Source organism: Zeus faber, assembly GCF_960531495.2.
Source record: "Zeus faber genome assembly, chromosome: 1".
Lineage (NCBI taxonomy): Eukaryota > Metazoa > Chordata > Actinopteri > Zeiformes > Zeidae > Zeus > Zeus faber.
Window position 1 is genome coordinate 35,667,931 of NC_137193.1, and position 17,966 is coordinate 35,685,896.

The 17,966-nt window shown below is 43.0% G+C and overlaps 1 protein-coding gene across 1 annotated transcript; it reads right to left on the reverse strand.

Moving 5' to 3' along the window:
- Positions 1 to 405: 405 nt before the first annotated feature.
- Positions 406 to 17,790, reverse strand: thop1 (thimet oligopeptidase 1). The gene is made up of 14 exons (XM_080003757.1): positions 17,743 to 17,790; positions 16,148 to 16,342; positions 14,180 to 14,328; positions 13,948 to 14,055; positions 13,002 to 13,104; positions 12,352 to 12,509; positions 10,801 to 10,936; positions 9,978 to 10,120; positions 9,491 to 9,714; positions 8,657 to 8,858; positions 8,331 to 8,517; positions 8,031 to 8,159; positions 7,705 to 7,841; positions 406 to 644 (listed from the first exon to the last, which is right to left on the reverse strand). The coding sequence occupies exons 1-14, from the start codon at positions 17,753 to 17,755 to the stop codon at positions 450 to 452; spliced, it is 2,079 nt and encodes a 692-aa protein (XP_079859883.1). The 5' UTR covers positions 17,756 to 17,790; the 3' UTR covers positions 406 to 449.
- Positions 17,791 to 17,966: the final 176 nt, after the last annotated feature.

Below are 17,966 nucleotides of genomic sequence, written 5' to 3' on the forward strand. Positions count from 1 at the left end.
GTGTGTGTCTGAGTGACGCTACCCTGCAAACAAACGCTCGTAATTGTTTTGATCTATTATTTCTGTACGTGTGTGCAAAACTGTGGGAGCTGTGGTAGGATAGAAATGTTCGTGAAGTGCCAACCACTCTATTTTCCTTAAGAAACCTCTTGGGCTAAATTTCGGCACGAAAACTGGATTCAGGCGAAAAGCGTCAGCAGTCCATGTAGCTCGAAACCTCTGGGGGGAGAAGCGTGGAAAACTTTGGCTATGACAATTATTTAATGTAGTCTAGCAATAAGTGAGCGACGGCCTTTGGCCCGTTCACTAAATAACATGTCGCCTTCCAGACGCTCTGGACAGCGTGTCCCAATAACTCCTGTAACAACTTCCTGGTTTGAGCAGAAGAAGCTTGGCACACTAAGCTGAACAAGAAGCTCTTTATTGGTTAGCATGGTGCTAGCATGGTGCTAGGATGATTCTAGCATGGTGCTAGCTTGCCGCCAGCAGGGGCAGGGGGTGGCGGAGGAGGCCTCCACCCTCAGTCCTTTGCTCAGCAGGAAGGCTTCCTGTTTGGGTTCCCGTCCCAGGAAGTTCCTCAGCATCTCTGCAGCATCCTGTGAACCTCCAGGTTTCAGGATGTACCTCCTGTAGTCCAGACCCACCTGGTGGGGGGGGATTATACAATATCATGTTAACATATATTATATAACATTATCTTGTACTATCCAGTACACAGTGTACTACCAGGTCCACTGGCACGATGGTGTGTATATCTATAGTTTCAATTTCTATATTTTCAATAGCTATAGCTCCTTTTCCACATGCCGTAAATCTACTGGCAATGTTCAATATAAGCGTAATTTGGGAAAAGGAGCCGGTTTCGATGTTCCGTAAAAGTTGTTCTGTTGAACTCCCCACTCTCGACCAAGTAATGGTAATTTCCTGGAAAATGCCAATACGGATTTGAATGAAAGTGTGTGAGAGTGTCTGACCCTGCTCCGTCCGTGGAGAGGACCGAGTTCGTCCGGGAGGGGCGAGGAGGTGGAAACCCGAAGCACTGGTCTCTGAGAGCCAGGAAAAAAAAACAACTAAAACCGATTCAGATTGTACATCCGTTGTCGACAGATTGTCCAAGCGCATCTACACTGGACACAACATTCTGACCCTAACCCATTTTGGCACTGTATCTGTAACAGTCATCTAATATGGAAACAGACTCCATATGGAACTTCTGCACAAAGGAGGCCAATGTGTGTCATTATATACGTGTTATCCAGCAATGTTATGGATTCCATGTGGGAAAGGGGCTCATGTTTCAGTTTCTCCATCTAAAGTTTCTACATTTTCTCCAACTATAGTTCCAGCTTTGCTTTTTATAAATAATCTAAATAAATAAATAAATGTTATACACACACACACACACACACACACACACACACACACACACACACACACACACACACACACACACACACACACACACACACACACACACACACACACACACACACACACACACACACACACACACACAGTTTCTCTATCTATAGTACCACCTTCTATAGCTATAATTTCAACTTCTATATCTATGGTTTCAGTTTCTATATGTATGGTTTCAGTTTCTATAACATAGAAACGGATAGAGAACCATAGATATATTATATCTATGGTTTCAGTTTCATGTGTAAATGATAAAACTAGTAGGTTTAGCAGATATTATGCACCACGATGCATCGTAATTGTTTTGTCTGACAAGGTTTTGTGCGACTTTTATTGCAATCCCTTTGCTTAGCGACAGCTAACAGGCGCTTTACAGTGATGATTGCTAAGCGAGGAAGTGGAGTGGAACATAAAAAACAGATGCATGATGGGAATGTCAGCATCTGGTTTTTAACCCTTTGTTTAAAACCTTTCCTTTAAAAAACGAGTTTGTATTTATGTCGGATTTAGTTAGTATCTAGGTAGTACTTAGTATCTGGGTAGTACTTTGTATAAAGGTAGCATATAGATAGTATCTAGGAGTGACAGACCTGGGGGTTCATGATGCCCTCCTGCTTGAAGCGAGAATAAAACATGTCCATGGAGAACACCTTGCTCCACAGGTAGTATTTAGGTAGTAGTTGGGTAGTATTTAGGTAGTCGTTGGGTTGTATTTAGGTCAGTCATGGGCAAACTGGGCCCATGAGACAATTTGTGACAGTGACTGGTGTTTTGGTTCTCAAAAAGTCCAAGGTGATTTTTCAGTTTCTTACAGCTTTCGATATATAACAAGCATTGAAATCTCAAAATATTTTAAGATATGATTTTGGAATGTTGGTACACCTAAATTCCTCTTGCAGAGAAAATGCCTCAAAGATCCTGAATCCTGATCCTTTTTCACACTTCAGAGGCAGGTAATGGGTGGGAAGAATATGTAGTTATCTTCACCCCCAACCACTCCCTCACTGGACTACCTGTCATTGTCAGTGGGTTAAAGTATGAAAAGTGTGTAGAGTTTAAAAAAATAACACTTGAAAAATATATGATACTCTCCCTGATTATGTTATCTATCTATTTATTTATTTATTCTTTTTTAAAACTTATTTGAATCATAAATTTATAAAAAAAAAGAGAATAATTCAAGTTAATCCTTTAATTTCAAGTTGAAGTTCAAGCTCACTATAGTAGCATGGTCCCTCTATTATTCTGTAACTTCTAAACATTACCAATTCCTGCATTTTTTGTTTTATAACAATGACAAAGTGGCACTTTATCTTTCACTTTTCAAACCTATCACCAGTGCATTCTGGGAACTGTTGTTGTCTGGGAGCACCCCACCGCCTTGCGTTGGGCAATACACTGAGATGTATTTACAAGGAGAAGTGAAATTTCTTGCTTCTGGTGTTTATCTGTTGTTTTGTAATATTGTTAAAAAAATAAGAAGTTACAAAACTTGTGAAACTTTCATTCATCATCGATTGAAAACAGGCATATGTCTGTTGACAATGACGCTGTGTTGCGTTTTGATTATAGGAGGGGTTTCAAACTAAACTCTGGAACAACAGCCAGTGAAACCAAAGATGCAAATCGATCACCATGCCTACACAATGCACCCCAGACCAAGCCACAGAGATGAAAACAAGCTTACTTTAGTGACAAACTATAAGTATTGAGTGATTCAAAAACTGTTGTTTGTTATATTGAATGGGTTCGTCCACATTTAAACATTCCTAATTTGAAAAAATTAAATAAAAAAAACTTTCGAGTAGATTTGGGAGACATGGTCCACATTTCACCAGCCACTGTCACATTTAATCCAGCCCACGGATATGAATCATAATTAACAATATTACACTAGAATTAAAGAATGTCGGCATACTGTGATTAGTTTGTGGAGTGGGGCACTTTGTGATCATCATCCATCATCGTCATGTCATCCGTGATCATCATGTCATCATCATCCAATTTGTTATATACAGTATGTCCAGGTTTCGTGTCTGGGTGCTCATTTGCACCTGGTGAGGTCCGCGGTCTAGGGCTGCATGCACGCACGCACACTATTTATTATTATTATTTTTTTTTTAAACCCTCCGAGAAAGCGACACCATCCACAATTGATGAACTAATGGATTAGATCCAGGCACGGGGCAGATACATGGTTCTCCAGATGAAAGGGTTCAAAAGCAGAAAGTGATGCGTTCATGGAGCTCGGATGTAATGCTGCATTCAATGGAACTCTGATAACTGTAATTTGTTTTGTTTTTATTTCAAGAACGTTTTGTTTAGAAATAATTGTTTTATTAATAATTGTTATAAAACAATCGTATTTTTTGTATTGTTTGTTCCAGGTGCAAAAGAGAAGCCGAAAGTCTAATACCGTTTTTACACCAAAATTAGCGGGTATACCTGGGTTTTTTTATTTTTATTTTTTTTAATGCTAAAAATAGGTGATCAACGCCTTTCCCATTTCCAGTGGACAAGTATGCATTTGTTGTTTTTTTTCTGGTGTGTCACGTTCAACAGCACGAACGTGCCTGAAAAGTGGCATGTCATGGTTCCAGTGTGATTGGAAAAAAAAAACCCAGTAGAAGCAGCATCAAGTAACCATGCCTGCACCCTGTCCACTGGCAGCACACGATGCTGGTCCTTCAGCAGCGTGTTCTGCTCTGGTTCGGAGACTGGCCTGGGATGGTGCTGGAGTGGCTCAGGTGTGGGGGTTCTCCGCTGTGCTCCCCACGGAGTAATCTCCACACTCAAAACATTTCACGGTCCCCAATGCGGTTTAAAGTCAATAACTTCTGATTTTGGATTCTAAATTGGATATGAATGATCAGTGATACACAGACATTCCTGTCTATTTACGCGCCAATGTCCGAAACGTCAGCGTGTGCCGGTAAAGGGACGAAAATTTGCATGTCTACCCAGGTGTCATGTTTTCATCAGAACCAGAAATTATCCGCAGCAGACATGCGTGGTAGAGCCGGCTCTTCCTCTTTGTTTACCTCAGTGCCAGAGTTGCAATAGCCAAACGGCGCATCAGTGAAAGACTCTGCTTGGCCCTCTCAATGGAAAATCAAACTACAAAAAACACCCAGATGGACTGATGAAAAATGAAAATAAAATATCTTCATTTGGGGGCTTTTCCTAGGAAATATTGATATCAGGGGTGCAACGAATAATCAATGTAGTCGACAAATATATGATCAAATTAGTTAGTCAACAAATTTAATTGTCAATTAGTTGTTGACGTTATCGCGTGTGTTTTTCGGACTTTCAGAAAGCTCTAGAGCACACGTGTCAAACTCAAGGCCCGCGGGCTAAATCAAGCCCACCACGTCATTTTATGTGGCCCGCAAGAGCTTAAAAGGCATATGATTGTCTTAAAAAAAGAAGTCTATGCTGCTTTACAGCATACAGTGACCACAAACTACCTCTCCCACAATGCATGTCAATTTTGTGACCCACAAAATGACGGCATCCTGCGACTAGATTGCAGTGTTTCCATATCGGCGTTTAACTAAAGCAGTTTTCTAACAAGTGATGGAGTTGAAAAAGATGTATAAATAATCCCTAAATGTCCAACAAGAAAAAAATTGATGGAGAGGGAAGGCAATTTAATGAAAGATGGGAAAGCGAATACATGTTTGTGCTTCAAGGAGTAAAAACGGTACGTCTTCTGTGTTACAAGGCAGTGTCTGTGATGAAGGAATACAATTTACGACACCAAACACTGAGCCAAGTATGCTAAATTTAGCCTCCAAGAAAAACATCAAATTGTCCAAGAATTAGAAGGCGGACTGTAATCGCAGCAGAATATGTTTACAAAAGCTACAGCCAAAAATGATGCAGCAGTGAAAGCTCGCTTTATTGTGGCTGAAGAAAATGGCCCGAGCCTCCAAGTGTTTTTCAGAGGGTGCATCTTTGAAGCGGTGCATGCTAAAGGGCCCGACCAGATACAGACTTTTCAAAAATGTAAAAGTTTGTCAAGAAACACCATCGCAGACCAAGTTAAGGAACTAGCAGGCAATCTGAAAACACAGCCGGCCAAAGAGACACGCATTTACCTGGCTTTTTCATTAGCGGTTGATGAAAGCACAGACAACCCGGACACAGCGCATCTATCCAATTTTATAAGAGGCGTGAAGGAAGACTTCACTGTCAGTGAGGAGCTCTTGGATGTAGTTGCTACGCATGGGACAACGACGGGGAGGGACTTTTTGATGCGGTGGAGAGGTTCCGTAAGTAAAACTAAATGACCCTGGGAAAAATTGGTGGAGCTAACTACCGATGGTGCACCTGCAATGTGTGCATCACCTCATCAACTTCACCCAGAACTTGACCAATATAGCTGTGAACTGAGACAATCCTATTTTTAGTTAATTACATGTCACACATGTTCTTAGCAGCCCACAATTATTTGTTGTACCAAAGTTCTGCCCCTCTCTCAGTGACAAAAAAGTTTTGAACAAAGATAATGATGTAAAAACTTGTGTTTGATGATATTTATCTTTGTTATTCACTTGAAAAATGTGATCTTTGATTGATGGAGTAATGTGGGTTTTTCAACCTGATAAATTAAAGGGTTTATGTTATGATAACACAGAGCAATGTGCTTACATATAATTTTACATTTATGTAAATGCATGTACAATATTTGAATAAATAATAATCAAATGCAGAGACTGACTAAGGAGTAGTTACATATATACAGTGTTAAATTTATGGCCCTTTGAGGGCAACCATAATGCTGATGTGGCCCGGGCTGAAAATGAGTTTGACACCCCGGCTCTAGAGTGAAGTGAACAACAGTGCGATAACAACACCTTCAAGACCAAAGACCTTGCAAGTGTGGGAACATTTCACTGTTAACTCAGCCCAAGTTCCATTCGAGCATTTTTATTTATTTATTTATTTATTTATTTTTTAATCAGTCTGAGAGAACGACGCCATCTGCAATTGATTTATTAGTAGACTAGTTCTCGTTAGAAGACACAGAGAGTAGTTTGTATCAGGTCAAGAGACAGCAGGAAGTGGCGTAGCACCACTGCGTTCTGCGTGCTGCGTTCACAGGCTGAGTGATGCTGCTTTGACCGTTCACAGTAACTCTGAAAACTGTAACTTGCCCTCTTGTTTATTTATTTAAAATGAAGATGGATTGTTTGATTTATTTTATTAAGGGGAAGCTGCTGCAGTTGTGTTTAATTTTTATTGCTGCTACTTTGCTTATCCTTGGTTTAAGATTTTTACAGAAGAATGGATATTGGAATCTCTATCTTTTGTATCAGCAAGAAAGTTAATTAAAAGGCGTATTTTTAAATGAAGTATTCATCTTTATTCTCTACATTGTTAGTTAGCAAATGCCTAAAACAACCTTAGGCTAAATTTAAAAGCTGGTTCGATTCCCACCTGGGGCGCTGTTGGCACCGTGAAGTTTGCATTTTCTCCCCATGCTCACATGGGGTTTCCTCCACCTAACGTCAGTAAGGACCCCCACCAAAAACATGCACACATCGTCGTCTGACCAGCGATGGACACTTGTCACCAGGTCCCCGGGTGCGTCAACGAATGCTGCCCACTGCTCCTGGCTGCCCCCCCAGAGGAAGGACAAGCCAGGATGGGTTAAATGCAGAGGCCTCATTTCACCGGCCACCATCCAAAGCATGTGTGTGCGTGTGCGTATGTGTGTGTGCGTGTGTGTGCGTGTGTGTGTGTGCGCAGGTGTTGTAGTGTGGTGTGTGATAATTAAAGATTGTTCTTCTTATCAAAGTAGTAGTTCATTGCAAATTAATATATGTGATTTATTTGATTTATTAATTAAAGATCACATTACTTAAATTGATTAAAATTTTTGATAGCCCTACTACTAAATGTACTGATAAAAAGGGTTATGAAAAGGAAAAGTATTGTCATATAACTGAATGTGTTTTGAAGCAAAATGTAAAGGTTTAGAAACTTTAAAGTGGAGCGAAACTATATGGTATAGAAACTTTATGCAATGAAAAAAAAAATAGCACTGTTGATAAAACTAATCAGCTAATTATGCACTACTGTTAAAAAAGATCTGAGAAAATACATCAATATCATAAGGAATACTCATTTTGCAGTTGTTCATTTAGCATGAAGGAAATTTATAAATTATAAACTCGGAATGAGGCCCCTCGCATGGCCTGCAAAACTCTCTCCGGCCCTTGAACCACAAAGTTTGCCTGCCCCTGATCTAGATAGTGTCTAGGTGTGACAGACCTGGGGGTTCATGATGCCCTCCTGCTTGAAGCGAGCGTAGAACATGTCCATGGAGAACACCTCGCTCCACAGGTAACCGTAGTACTGAGCATCGTAGCCGCCGGCCAGGTGGCCAAAGGTGGCCGGCATGTTGGTACCTGGAACCCGAGAGGGGTGAAATGTCAGGAGGAGGGGTCAGAGGTCAATGAGAGGGGTCAGAGGTCACAAGTCAGGAGGAGGGGTTGAGGGGTGTGTGTGTGTGTGTGTGTGTGTGTGTGTGTGTGTGTGTGTGTGTGTGAGTGTGAGTGTGTGAGTGTGAGTGTGAGTGTTTGTGCGCACGCACGCACCCTGGGAGGCTGGCACCCCCAGGATCTCCAGGGACAGCTTGGCGTACTGCTCCGCAGGGTCCAGTCCGGTGCTTGTGTGAAGGGCCTGGTCCACTTTGGCCAGAACGATCTGCCGCAGGTTGAACAGGCCTGGAACCGGGATAAAGAATACAATAGCATATATAATATTATATAAAATGACCTTACATTCTGACAGATATTCAAAGTTTTTGTTCGATGTTTATGAATATTAACTTTACAAATATGAATTTCATGAATATGAACTACATTAATATGAACAATGTTAATCTGTGTAGTGACCGGTGTTGGCGAGTCGGGACTTGATGAGTTTGTCCAGCAGTGTCTCAGGGATGGGACTTCCTGTCTTGTAGTGCCTGGACATCCTCTGCAGCGGCTCCTTCTCCCACACCCAGTTCTCCAGCATCTGGGATGGCGCCTCCACAAAATCACGCTCCACGTGCGTCCCACTGAACATGGCATACTCCGCCTGCCATGGGTTATTTACACTCAATACCCACTGAGACTATGATAAAATACTATGATCAAGCAGAGGAAAGCGTGAGACTAAGATCTGTCAAAACGTATTTTCATCAATATTTAGAGCAGAGTTACTTCACAGCGTGTACCTGGGCACAGAGCTGGTGCATGACGTGGCCGAACTCGTGGAAGTACGTCTCCACCTCGTCGTGCTGCAGCAGCGACGGGGCGTCGGCCGTGGGCTTGCTGAAGTTGGCCACCATGGCGGCTACAGAGATCTGGCGGCTGCCGTCGGGGAGCAGGCAGCCAGGCTGTAGGCCAAAGCATGCCGCGTGGCTGTACTTCCCCTCCCTGCAGGAAGTAGAGAGAGAGACAGGAAGCAGGTACTAGATCAATACCATCAACACTGGAATCTGGTCAAACTTCAGTTAATACAGTTAAGTTGGATGTCTGAAATCATTCGGGTCCAATGAACCAAAGAAACTGAACAGGATGTGAGTACCATCCCTGTCAAGTGATTTCAGTGATTTGTTTCTAAACACATTATCCATGTTAAAAAAAGCAATTGCTGAAAACATGTGAAAAGACTGAAGGATGTAGTACTGAATTGTGAAGTTAGCCCCCTCTGTACCCGCGATGTCGCACAGCGAGACGAGAAGAGATTCTCTGGATTTCTACATATCTTTCATTTTCTATCTCTTTCAGTGTTCTATGAACTTCATGATGAGTTTCCCCCGAGTGTGAGCTACATGGAACTGATTTGGTTGGATTCAGTCAAAGAGAAAAATTCTGAAGGTTCAAGAAAGGTGTTTCAGAAGGTTTATGCACAGGTTTATACACATGTATTGGGCCTAAATAAAAACTTAACAGCTCATAAACCTGCAAACTGTAAACGTCTATATAAAAGATACAAACAAGAAAGAAAGGAATTGCAACAAAAACACGAGACGCCACATTATAAATGTTCTAAAGGTTCTGCTCACCTGGGGAACAGGTCCAGGTAGAACTGACCAATCAGCTGGCCCGTCTGGCGGTCCTTCACACTGTAGAGTGTTACGTCAGGATGCCACACGGGGGCGCCGTCCACTAGCTGGAAGGACAGAGCCAACAGCTCCTGGTAGATGCCCAGCAGGCCCTGAGTCACCACCTCCATGGGAAAGTACTCCTTCATCAGGTTCTGGTCTACAGCGTACTGCGTCTCCTCCACCTATCAAAGGAACCCAGGAGGAACCTTTCAGCCCTCCATCCACCAGAACCCAGAAGGAAGCTTTTCAGCCCTCCACCCACCAGAACCCAGGAGAAACCTTTCAGCCCTCCACCCACCAGAACAGGAACTGTTTTAACCAAGATAATCATAGTGAACGTGCTGTACTTTATGCCTATCAAGATCTGCTGATGAATACTAAAGTAAATGTTACTGAATCTACCACCACACAGAGTGATATGCTAATGCTGCTAGCGTCTTGCTACCTGGGTCATGAAGTAGCGGGTGTCCCAGGCGTACAGCTCTCCACTGAAAGGCAGCCCTCTCTTCTTGCACTCCTCCTCCTTTAGCTTGAGGAGGATGACCCTCTCCTCCTCCCCCAGGGGCTTCAGCTTTCGGGCCAGTTCCTCTGAAGAGAGGGAAGAGTCTGCGGGTTAGAACCAGGGTGGGCTGCCTTATCCCCACTCCACACCAAGAGCGTCACGTCACTGCCACGTTAACGCTGTCATGTTTAACGCTGTCATGTTCAATGTTGCCATTCACACAACACGAGGCTCCTAGAACCTTTGCCTTGTGTTCGACATCTGGTCTATTCTTCCTGGAGGTTTATTCCCAATAGCGGTCAATTGAAAAGATGTGTACTTGGTTAAAATAATAATTACAGAGCCTGGTATAGATCAACCACATATACAAGCTAATGTAATGGCCCTAACATTAACAAACAAATACTTTTCCCCTCCATTAAATTAAACCTCACTTATGTAAAGAAAATATGATCATTCCAGCAGGAAAACAAATATAGTTAGTTAATAGTTTTTTACAAATACAATAAAAACTGATAACAAAAGGTAATCATGAACATGAACGGCAAAAAAACCTTGTCTTTGAACCAGGAGGAAGGAGTGAAGACTCAAACAGCTGCTCTGATACCATCAATCTGAAATAATATCTCTTCCTGTTTTATTTAATCAACTGATCAAACTCTAGTTTCTGGACAAAGTCTGCAAAGTCGCTTACTACTATGCGTGCAACAGTACGTCTTCCTTCCAGCGTACTTCTCAGTACAGAGACATGTAATCTGTGACCTACCCAGGAAGGCAGCCACCGTCTTCCCAGTCTTGGCCATGTTCATCTCCAGGACGAAGTCGGCGTGGGTGCTGAAGCCTAGCAGGGAGCTCTTCTGGGTGCGGAGCTCCAGCAGCTCCTTCAGGATGGAGGAGTTCTCCTGCAGGTAGACCAGACACTCAGCACCACCCTCCACAACATGAGCAATTTAACGCTGTACCAGAGCGAGCTAAGTGGGATGGCCGCATCACAGGAAGCTTCACGTGAAAGGCGACTGGACAGTAATAACCTCAATTCTCAAAAATAACAGATTTCGCAAATTTTAAAAGAAAAACACATTTCAGGGCAATGATTAAAGTCTGTGTAAAGCAAAAGTGTATGTGTTCTGAGTTTGTCACACCACAGAAAAAAGTGTTATTAACCACCCGGCCAAATTTGAATGATTAAAAAAAGAAAATAATAATCGCTAAGTATAAAAGATTTGATTTCAAAATAGTGAAAAAAAATAAGCAATATTGTCTGCTCTGAAATGCTGTGGTGATTAAGTGTGGAAAAAGCAAATTCATATTCGATGGGAAAATAAATAGGCCTATCTGGGTAAATGCCTCCGACATGCCGACTCGTGAAAAAAACGGTCTTTAAAATCCCTAAATCAAATACATCTAAAAATCTGTCTGTCTGGTGTATATACTAGTCTACAATAAAAACAAACGCCCCTGATGTCCGCGGAGCTGCTCCATCGCTCGGATAGCAGTGGTTGGGAACCTCTGCTCTGGCCCAATGAAGCTGATGCACTCTAGGCTTCATAAAGTATAGTGTTAGGGGAGGGGCAATGCTAAGCATGACTCCAGTGCGTCATTTCAACCCGCCACGATTTCAACCCGCCCAGAGGTTGCCATGCGTGACACGGCACAAGGCTTTTTTTTGTTTTGCTCAATTAGGGAAGGGATTAAATTAAATACATCTACAACAGAAACACAGCTTTTATTTGCTTCGTTTGGAGAAAAGATCGCTCCGAAGGCTCCAATGCCTTGCGCTGATCGCAATGGTTGGGAACCTGTGCTCTAGCCCAATGATGCAAATGCAATATAGGCTTTATATAGTGTAAGGGGAGGGTCAATGCTAAGTAGGGCTCCAGTGTGTCATCGAGCCACTATTACAGACTCGCCAAAAAAAAACCTGAGCACAAAAATGGTGAAAAAAGTTGAACGGTCTTACTCCACGATTCAGACTTCAGAGTCAGACGAATTGACTTGTTCTCTACGTTTGTATGATTTTCTCAGTGGAAGCTCTTCATTTCGACATGCTAGTTATAAAACTGGTCATACTTGTTATAAGCCATCCAGACAGTCATTATCACTAAATAATCTCCTCCAGAAAGATACCAGACCTGGTCACCCTGTCAGTTATTTAGAGATAATGACCGTCTGGATGGACGTTATCAGTTTCTTATAAGGTCACACCAGCTTTACAAGATGCAGTTAATCACATTAAGTAATTATGACACGTATGACATGACAAGTTTCCACATGATGGGAGTGATGGGGTGTCATGGGTCATGCGATCTTGCTCCACCTCTTTGCAGCGGGAGTTGAAGGCCTCCTCCAGCTGCTGCCGGGTCTCAGGTACGAAGCACTTCTTCATGGTGGGAAAGTAGTGCGGATACTTCAGGGTGATCTTCAACCGCTCACCATCCTGCTCCAGGGAACTCAGGAAGTCCTCAGGTAGACCGCCTGCAGCACAGCGGGTGGAGCTTTACTATATGTATGGAGCAATCCTGCTCCTCCCAGGTGACGTCTAGGCAAGTAGTGAAGTTACTAAGGTAGGCGCTAGCCCAGGAAGGTGGTGTAGTTAATAAGGTGTAGTTTAAATGGTGTAGTTACCCTGCTACTCCCAAGCCCAGGCCGGTGTTGTAGATACCAGGGTGTAGTAAATACGATGTAGTTACCCAGCTCCTCCCAGGTGAAGCCCAGGCAGGTGGTGTAGTTAATAGGGTGTAGTAAAAAGGTGTTGTACCCAGCTCCTCCTGGGTGAAGCCCGACAGGTGGTGTAGTTACCAGGCTCCTCCCAGGTGAGGCCCAGGCAGGTGGGGTAGTTAATAGGGTGTAGTTACCCAGCTCCTCCTGGGTGAAGCCCAGGCAGGTGGTGTAGTCAATACTGTGTAATTACCCAGCTCCTCCCGGGTGAAGCCCAGGCAGGGGGTGTAGTCAATACTGTGTAATTACCCAGCTCCTCCCGGGTGAAGCCCAGGCAGGTGGTGTCCTCGTTCAGGTGTTTGTTGAAGTCGATGCACAGGTTGCTGATCATCTTCTTGATGCGTTTGATCTCCTGGAGGAGGAGAAGCCACACATTACTTCCTGTGTGTGTGTGTGTGTGTGTGTTTGTGTGTGTGTGTTCCTACTTCTTGTATGTTCCTACTTCCTGTGTCCTTACTTTCTGTGTGTCCTTATGTAAGGCCCGATATATCGGATTGGCCGCTATATCAGGCATTATTTGACTTTTATGAAAACATCGGGAACAGCAGTTATGCAGCAGATGTGTCCCGATTTTTAAATAGTATAGAGTATAATAAACCAAAATACATTGATTAGAATATAATATTATGTATCCTGTACTTGTCTGTTTTACAGTAGTTTTAAGTAACTCAGCAAAATAAGCACAGAAGTCCGACTAAGCATTATAAATCCATCCATGTTTGTTTACACTCACGTTTAGACACTGACACGGCTCTAAGCAGGAAGCGATGCTGCGTTTATGGGAAACCCGGAAAAACAAATTTGTTTTTCGGAAGTGATGATGTGTTCACTGAAACTCGGCAAAAAAAAAATTACATTTTTTTTTTTTAATATCTTTTACTTTTTTTGTATCTATCAAAAAGTTATTTGTGTGTTTATTTGTTTGTTTATAATATACTTTAAATGTTCTAAAATATAGAAACTTTAATAAAATATGTTTTTCAAATTAATTTGAAGATTTTGAACCTTTTGACAAAATATCAGTCAAAACATCAGTAATAGGTGGGCTAAGGCTCTCCAAAATCGGGCTCGACATCGGATCCAAAAGTCAAGCTCTAATCTGTTAGTTCTTATGTGTTACTTCCTATGTGTGTCCTTACTCCCTGTGTGTGCTTTGGGAGGTGCAAGCTATGTTACTTCCTGTGTGTGTCCTTACTTCCTGAGTGTGTTTGGGGAGGTGCAGGCCATTCCTCCTCCCCAGTTTGAGCAGACGCTCCATGAACCTCATGGACTCTGGAGTCACACTGTCAGCATCCAGCTTCTTCTGCAGTAAGAGAACTACACCGTTACATCCATTCCTATGTGTATCCATCCTTAAGAACCACTAAGATGTTCTTAACTTCCAGGGCTACGACCCTCTTGTAGATGTCCTCCCACCTCCCCCTCACCTCCAGGGCTACGATCCTCTGGTAGACATCCTCCCTCATGCTCATCTCCACGTCAAACTCAGAGAGCTTCTTGTCGGCCTCTGTGCTCGCAGAGCGAACCTCCTTAGAGGGAGAGACGTGCTGCGGGAAGTCCAGCATGTTCCTCTGCACTACACACACACACACACACACACACACACACACACACACACACACACACACACACACACACACACACACACACACACACACACACACACACACACACACACACACACACAGGCACACGCACAGGCACAGGCACAGGCACACACACACACGCACACACACACGCACACACACGCACACACACACGCACACACACGCACACACACACACACACACACACACGCATTAGAAATTCCTTTTTTATTTTGCTGTTCAATGTGGAAAAGGGGGTGTCATGACATTTCACTGCATATATGTATGCCCATATGTCTATGTATGTGACAAATAACCTCTTGAATCTTGAACAACGGTTTCTAGTAGAACACCAAGTACGGGGGGGCTAGGGGGCGCTACACATCCAGTCCTGAGTGAACATCACCCTGCGGGTTCAGCTTCTACATCTATGGTGTTTATGGAGCCATCTGGTGGTTAAGGTGTATAAATGTAAGCGCAGTGGCCCCCCCCTAACGAGGCCCCGCTGACTCTAAAAAGCCTTTGTTTTGAAAGCCGCTTTGCTGCGCAGAACAAATCCCAGCAGCTTTGTGAGCAAAGTGCTGATCAGAGGAGTCGCTTTTCTGCCGACACAAAGATTTTCCAATAGCCCACAAAGAACAAGCAACTGGACCAGAATGGGCCGGAATGACCTGGACCAGAATGACCTGGACCAGCCCAGAATGGACCGGACCAGAACGAAAAAGGATGAACTGGACCAGAACGGACCAGAAAGACCCGAGTTTCCACAACCCTCCAACCTGCTCTGGGCTTCTTAGTGGTTGTTGTGGAGATGTATAATCCATTTTAAATAAGATAACAATATCCAAAATAAGCAGGAAGCCAGTGCAGAGAGGTTAAAATGGGTGTAATGTGGTACCATCGGTTGGATCGTGTTAAAAGCTTAGCAACCGAGTTTTGGATGGTTTGTAAATGTCCAAAGAAGCTTTATTAAGGAGGGTAAAAAGAATTACAGTAGTCCAAACATGATGAGATGAAGGCATGTATTAGCAACTCCCTTTCAGCTCTTGACACAACAGACCTATGTTTGGCTATGTTTCTTAAGTGAAAGAAACATGATCGAGTCAGCTTCCTTACACGAGCATCAAAACTCATGGATTGGTCAAAAATCCCACCAAGATTACGCAGACTAGACCGTGAAAACAAGGATAGGGCACCCAGGTTGTGCCTGATCACTGAGTGAAGGTAGTCAGGAGCAATTGTCAAGGATTCAGTTTCATCTGAATTTAACTGCAGAAAATTATTTCCAGTTCCTAATTGCATTCAAACAGTTGTTCAACACAGAAAGTCTTTAAAGCTCATCAGGATTGAAGGAAAAACATAACTGGATGTCATCCGCACGCAAATGACAAGATGTTTCTCAAACTACTGATTATTTGTCCTAGTGTAAGCATGTATGGAGAATAAAATAGGCCCCAAGTCCAAACGCTGGAGGCCGCAGCCCATGAAGGAGCAGCAGTGTCTGACACAAAATCACCTACAGAGACTGAAAGAGTCTTATCGTTGAGATTGGAGATAGGAGAACCACTTAATACAATCCCAGAAATGCCCATCAGGTGTTTTAGCCTGTGGATTACTATGTGGTGGTCAACAATACCGAATGCTGCACTAAGGTCTAATAAAACCAAAACTGAACACTAGCCAGCATCTGCAACCATTAAGATATCATTTGAAACCTTAAGGAGGGCTGTTTCAGTGGAGTGTACTTTATGAATATGTGTGTGTGTGTGTGTGTGTGTGTGTGTGTGTGTGTGTGTGTGTTCTCCACACCGGTATAGTCCACCTCCACATCGGCCAGGGCTTTCAGGGTGTTCTGGAAGGAGACCTGGTCCAGTTCAAGTGCCCCCACGGCATCGTACACCTCCTTCGTGCGGACCATCAGCTGTTCGGCCTGCTGAAGGATCTGCGCCGGACCCAGGTCCCAGCACAGCCGGTTCTGCCCCACGCCCCCCTGCACTCCCTCTCCTAGACGGATGGACACAAAACACAGTTTCTTAAAACAGTATTATCACAGTATTAAAAATATTAGTGTTTACAGTATAGAGGAGCAGCGCTGACACTCAACTTAATCCAGACACTAAACCTGAACCTGACACTGCACCTAAACCTAACAATAAACCTAAACCTGACACTACACTCGACACTTAACCTGACACTATACCTAAACCTGACACTCCATTCGACACTCAACCAAAACCTGACACTACACCTAAACCTAACACTCAATCTAACGGTGGAGGCATACTTAAAAAGAAGTAAAAGTTTTTGACGCAAAAGACATATTTACAACAAGATAACAACAAATTGACACTGTGATATGGGTTCTTGTGGTGTTCTCTGCGCAAGCCCCCAAACTTTCTATTCTTTTCAAGCTCCCCTTGTCACGATTGGTGCAAATGCCATTGTGTCGTTCTATACCATTCTGTAAACTGTCAATAAATTACATTGTGTGACACATTTGTTTGAGTTCACTATTTCTTATTTTTCTTTTAACTAGGATGGAAGAGAACATTTATAGTTTAAATTTAAGTGGAAACAAAATGTTGACGTGTTTGTTTCGTCCATGCTCCAAATTAACGCTTTCAAAACAACACTTTGTACAATGCTTATTTAGCTGGATTTGGCACTTTCTTTCCACAGAAATGTTTCTGATATACTGATTTGTTGGTATTCTTGGATATTTTTTGTCAATGTTCATCCACATCGATAGTTTACTATCCAAGGCTAGCTACGCTGCTTTAGTTAACTCACTATGGCAGACCAGACCACCAACAATGACAACAGCATAGAGGAGCAAATGCAGAACACAAACATTGCCAGTTAAAAAATGAAATATGTGATTAATTTCTCAGAAAATAATCCCACGGATTACCACTTTAAACAAATATTATTCCTAAACTAAAAATAGACATTTGTATTAGTTATGTGGTCATGTACACACACACACACACACACACACACACACACACACACACACACACACACACACACACACACACACACACACCTTAGAGGTTTCAGGTTTAACTCATTGAAGTGGATTAAGAAACATCATCACATTGTGGCGCAAAAGACAGTGTTGACTGGGTGGATGAGCCGATATGGACCTGTTTACATATCTATAAACCTATTCAATCTAATATAAAACTACTTAAACAGATATAAACCTATTTAATCAAATATAAACTATTTAAACCGGGGATGAGCAGAAACCCTGCCTTTCCACGGTGAGCTAGCCTGCTACTGATAGCGACTAGCCGCGGTCTCCACACACACCGTGCAACTGGTTGAATATTAATATTAATATTTCAAGAGTGTGACTGCCAGTTTGTGGAGTTTGTTTCAGTAAATCACAGATCACTCACCTGTCGGTCCCATGTTGCTCGGAATAACCACACCGCACCCGCACCGCTCTCTGCCGCTCAGTATACTGCGCTTGCGCGATGCCGCGTCGTCTGACGTCATGTGGCGTCATAATCAACCGCCGGTTGGACGCAGTGCTTGTTCTTGTTCGTGTTCTTGTTCTTGTTCTTGTTCGTGTTCTTCTTCTTGCATCCCCAATGTCGCATTACTGCCATCTACTGGAAGT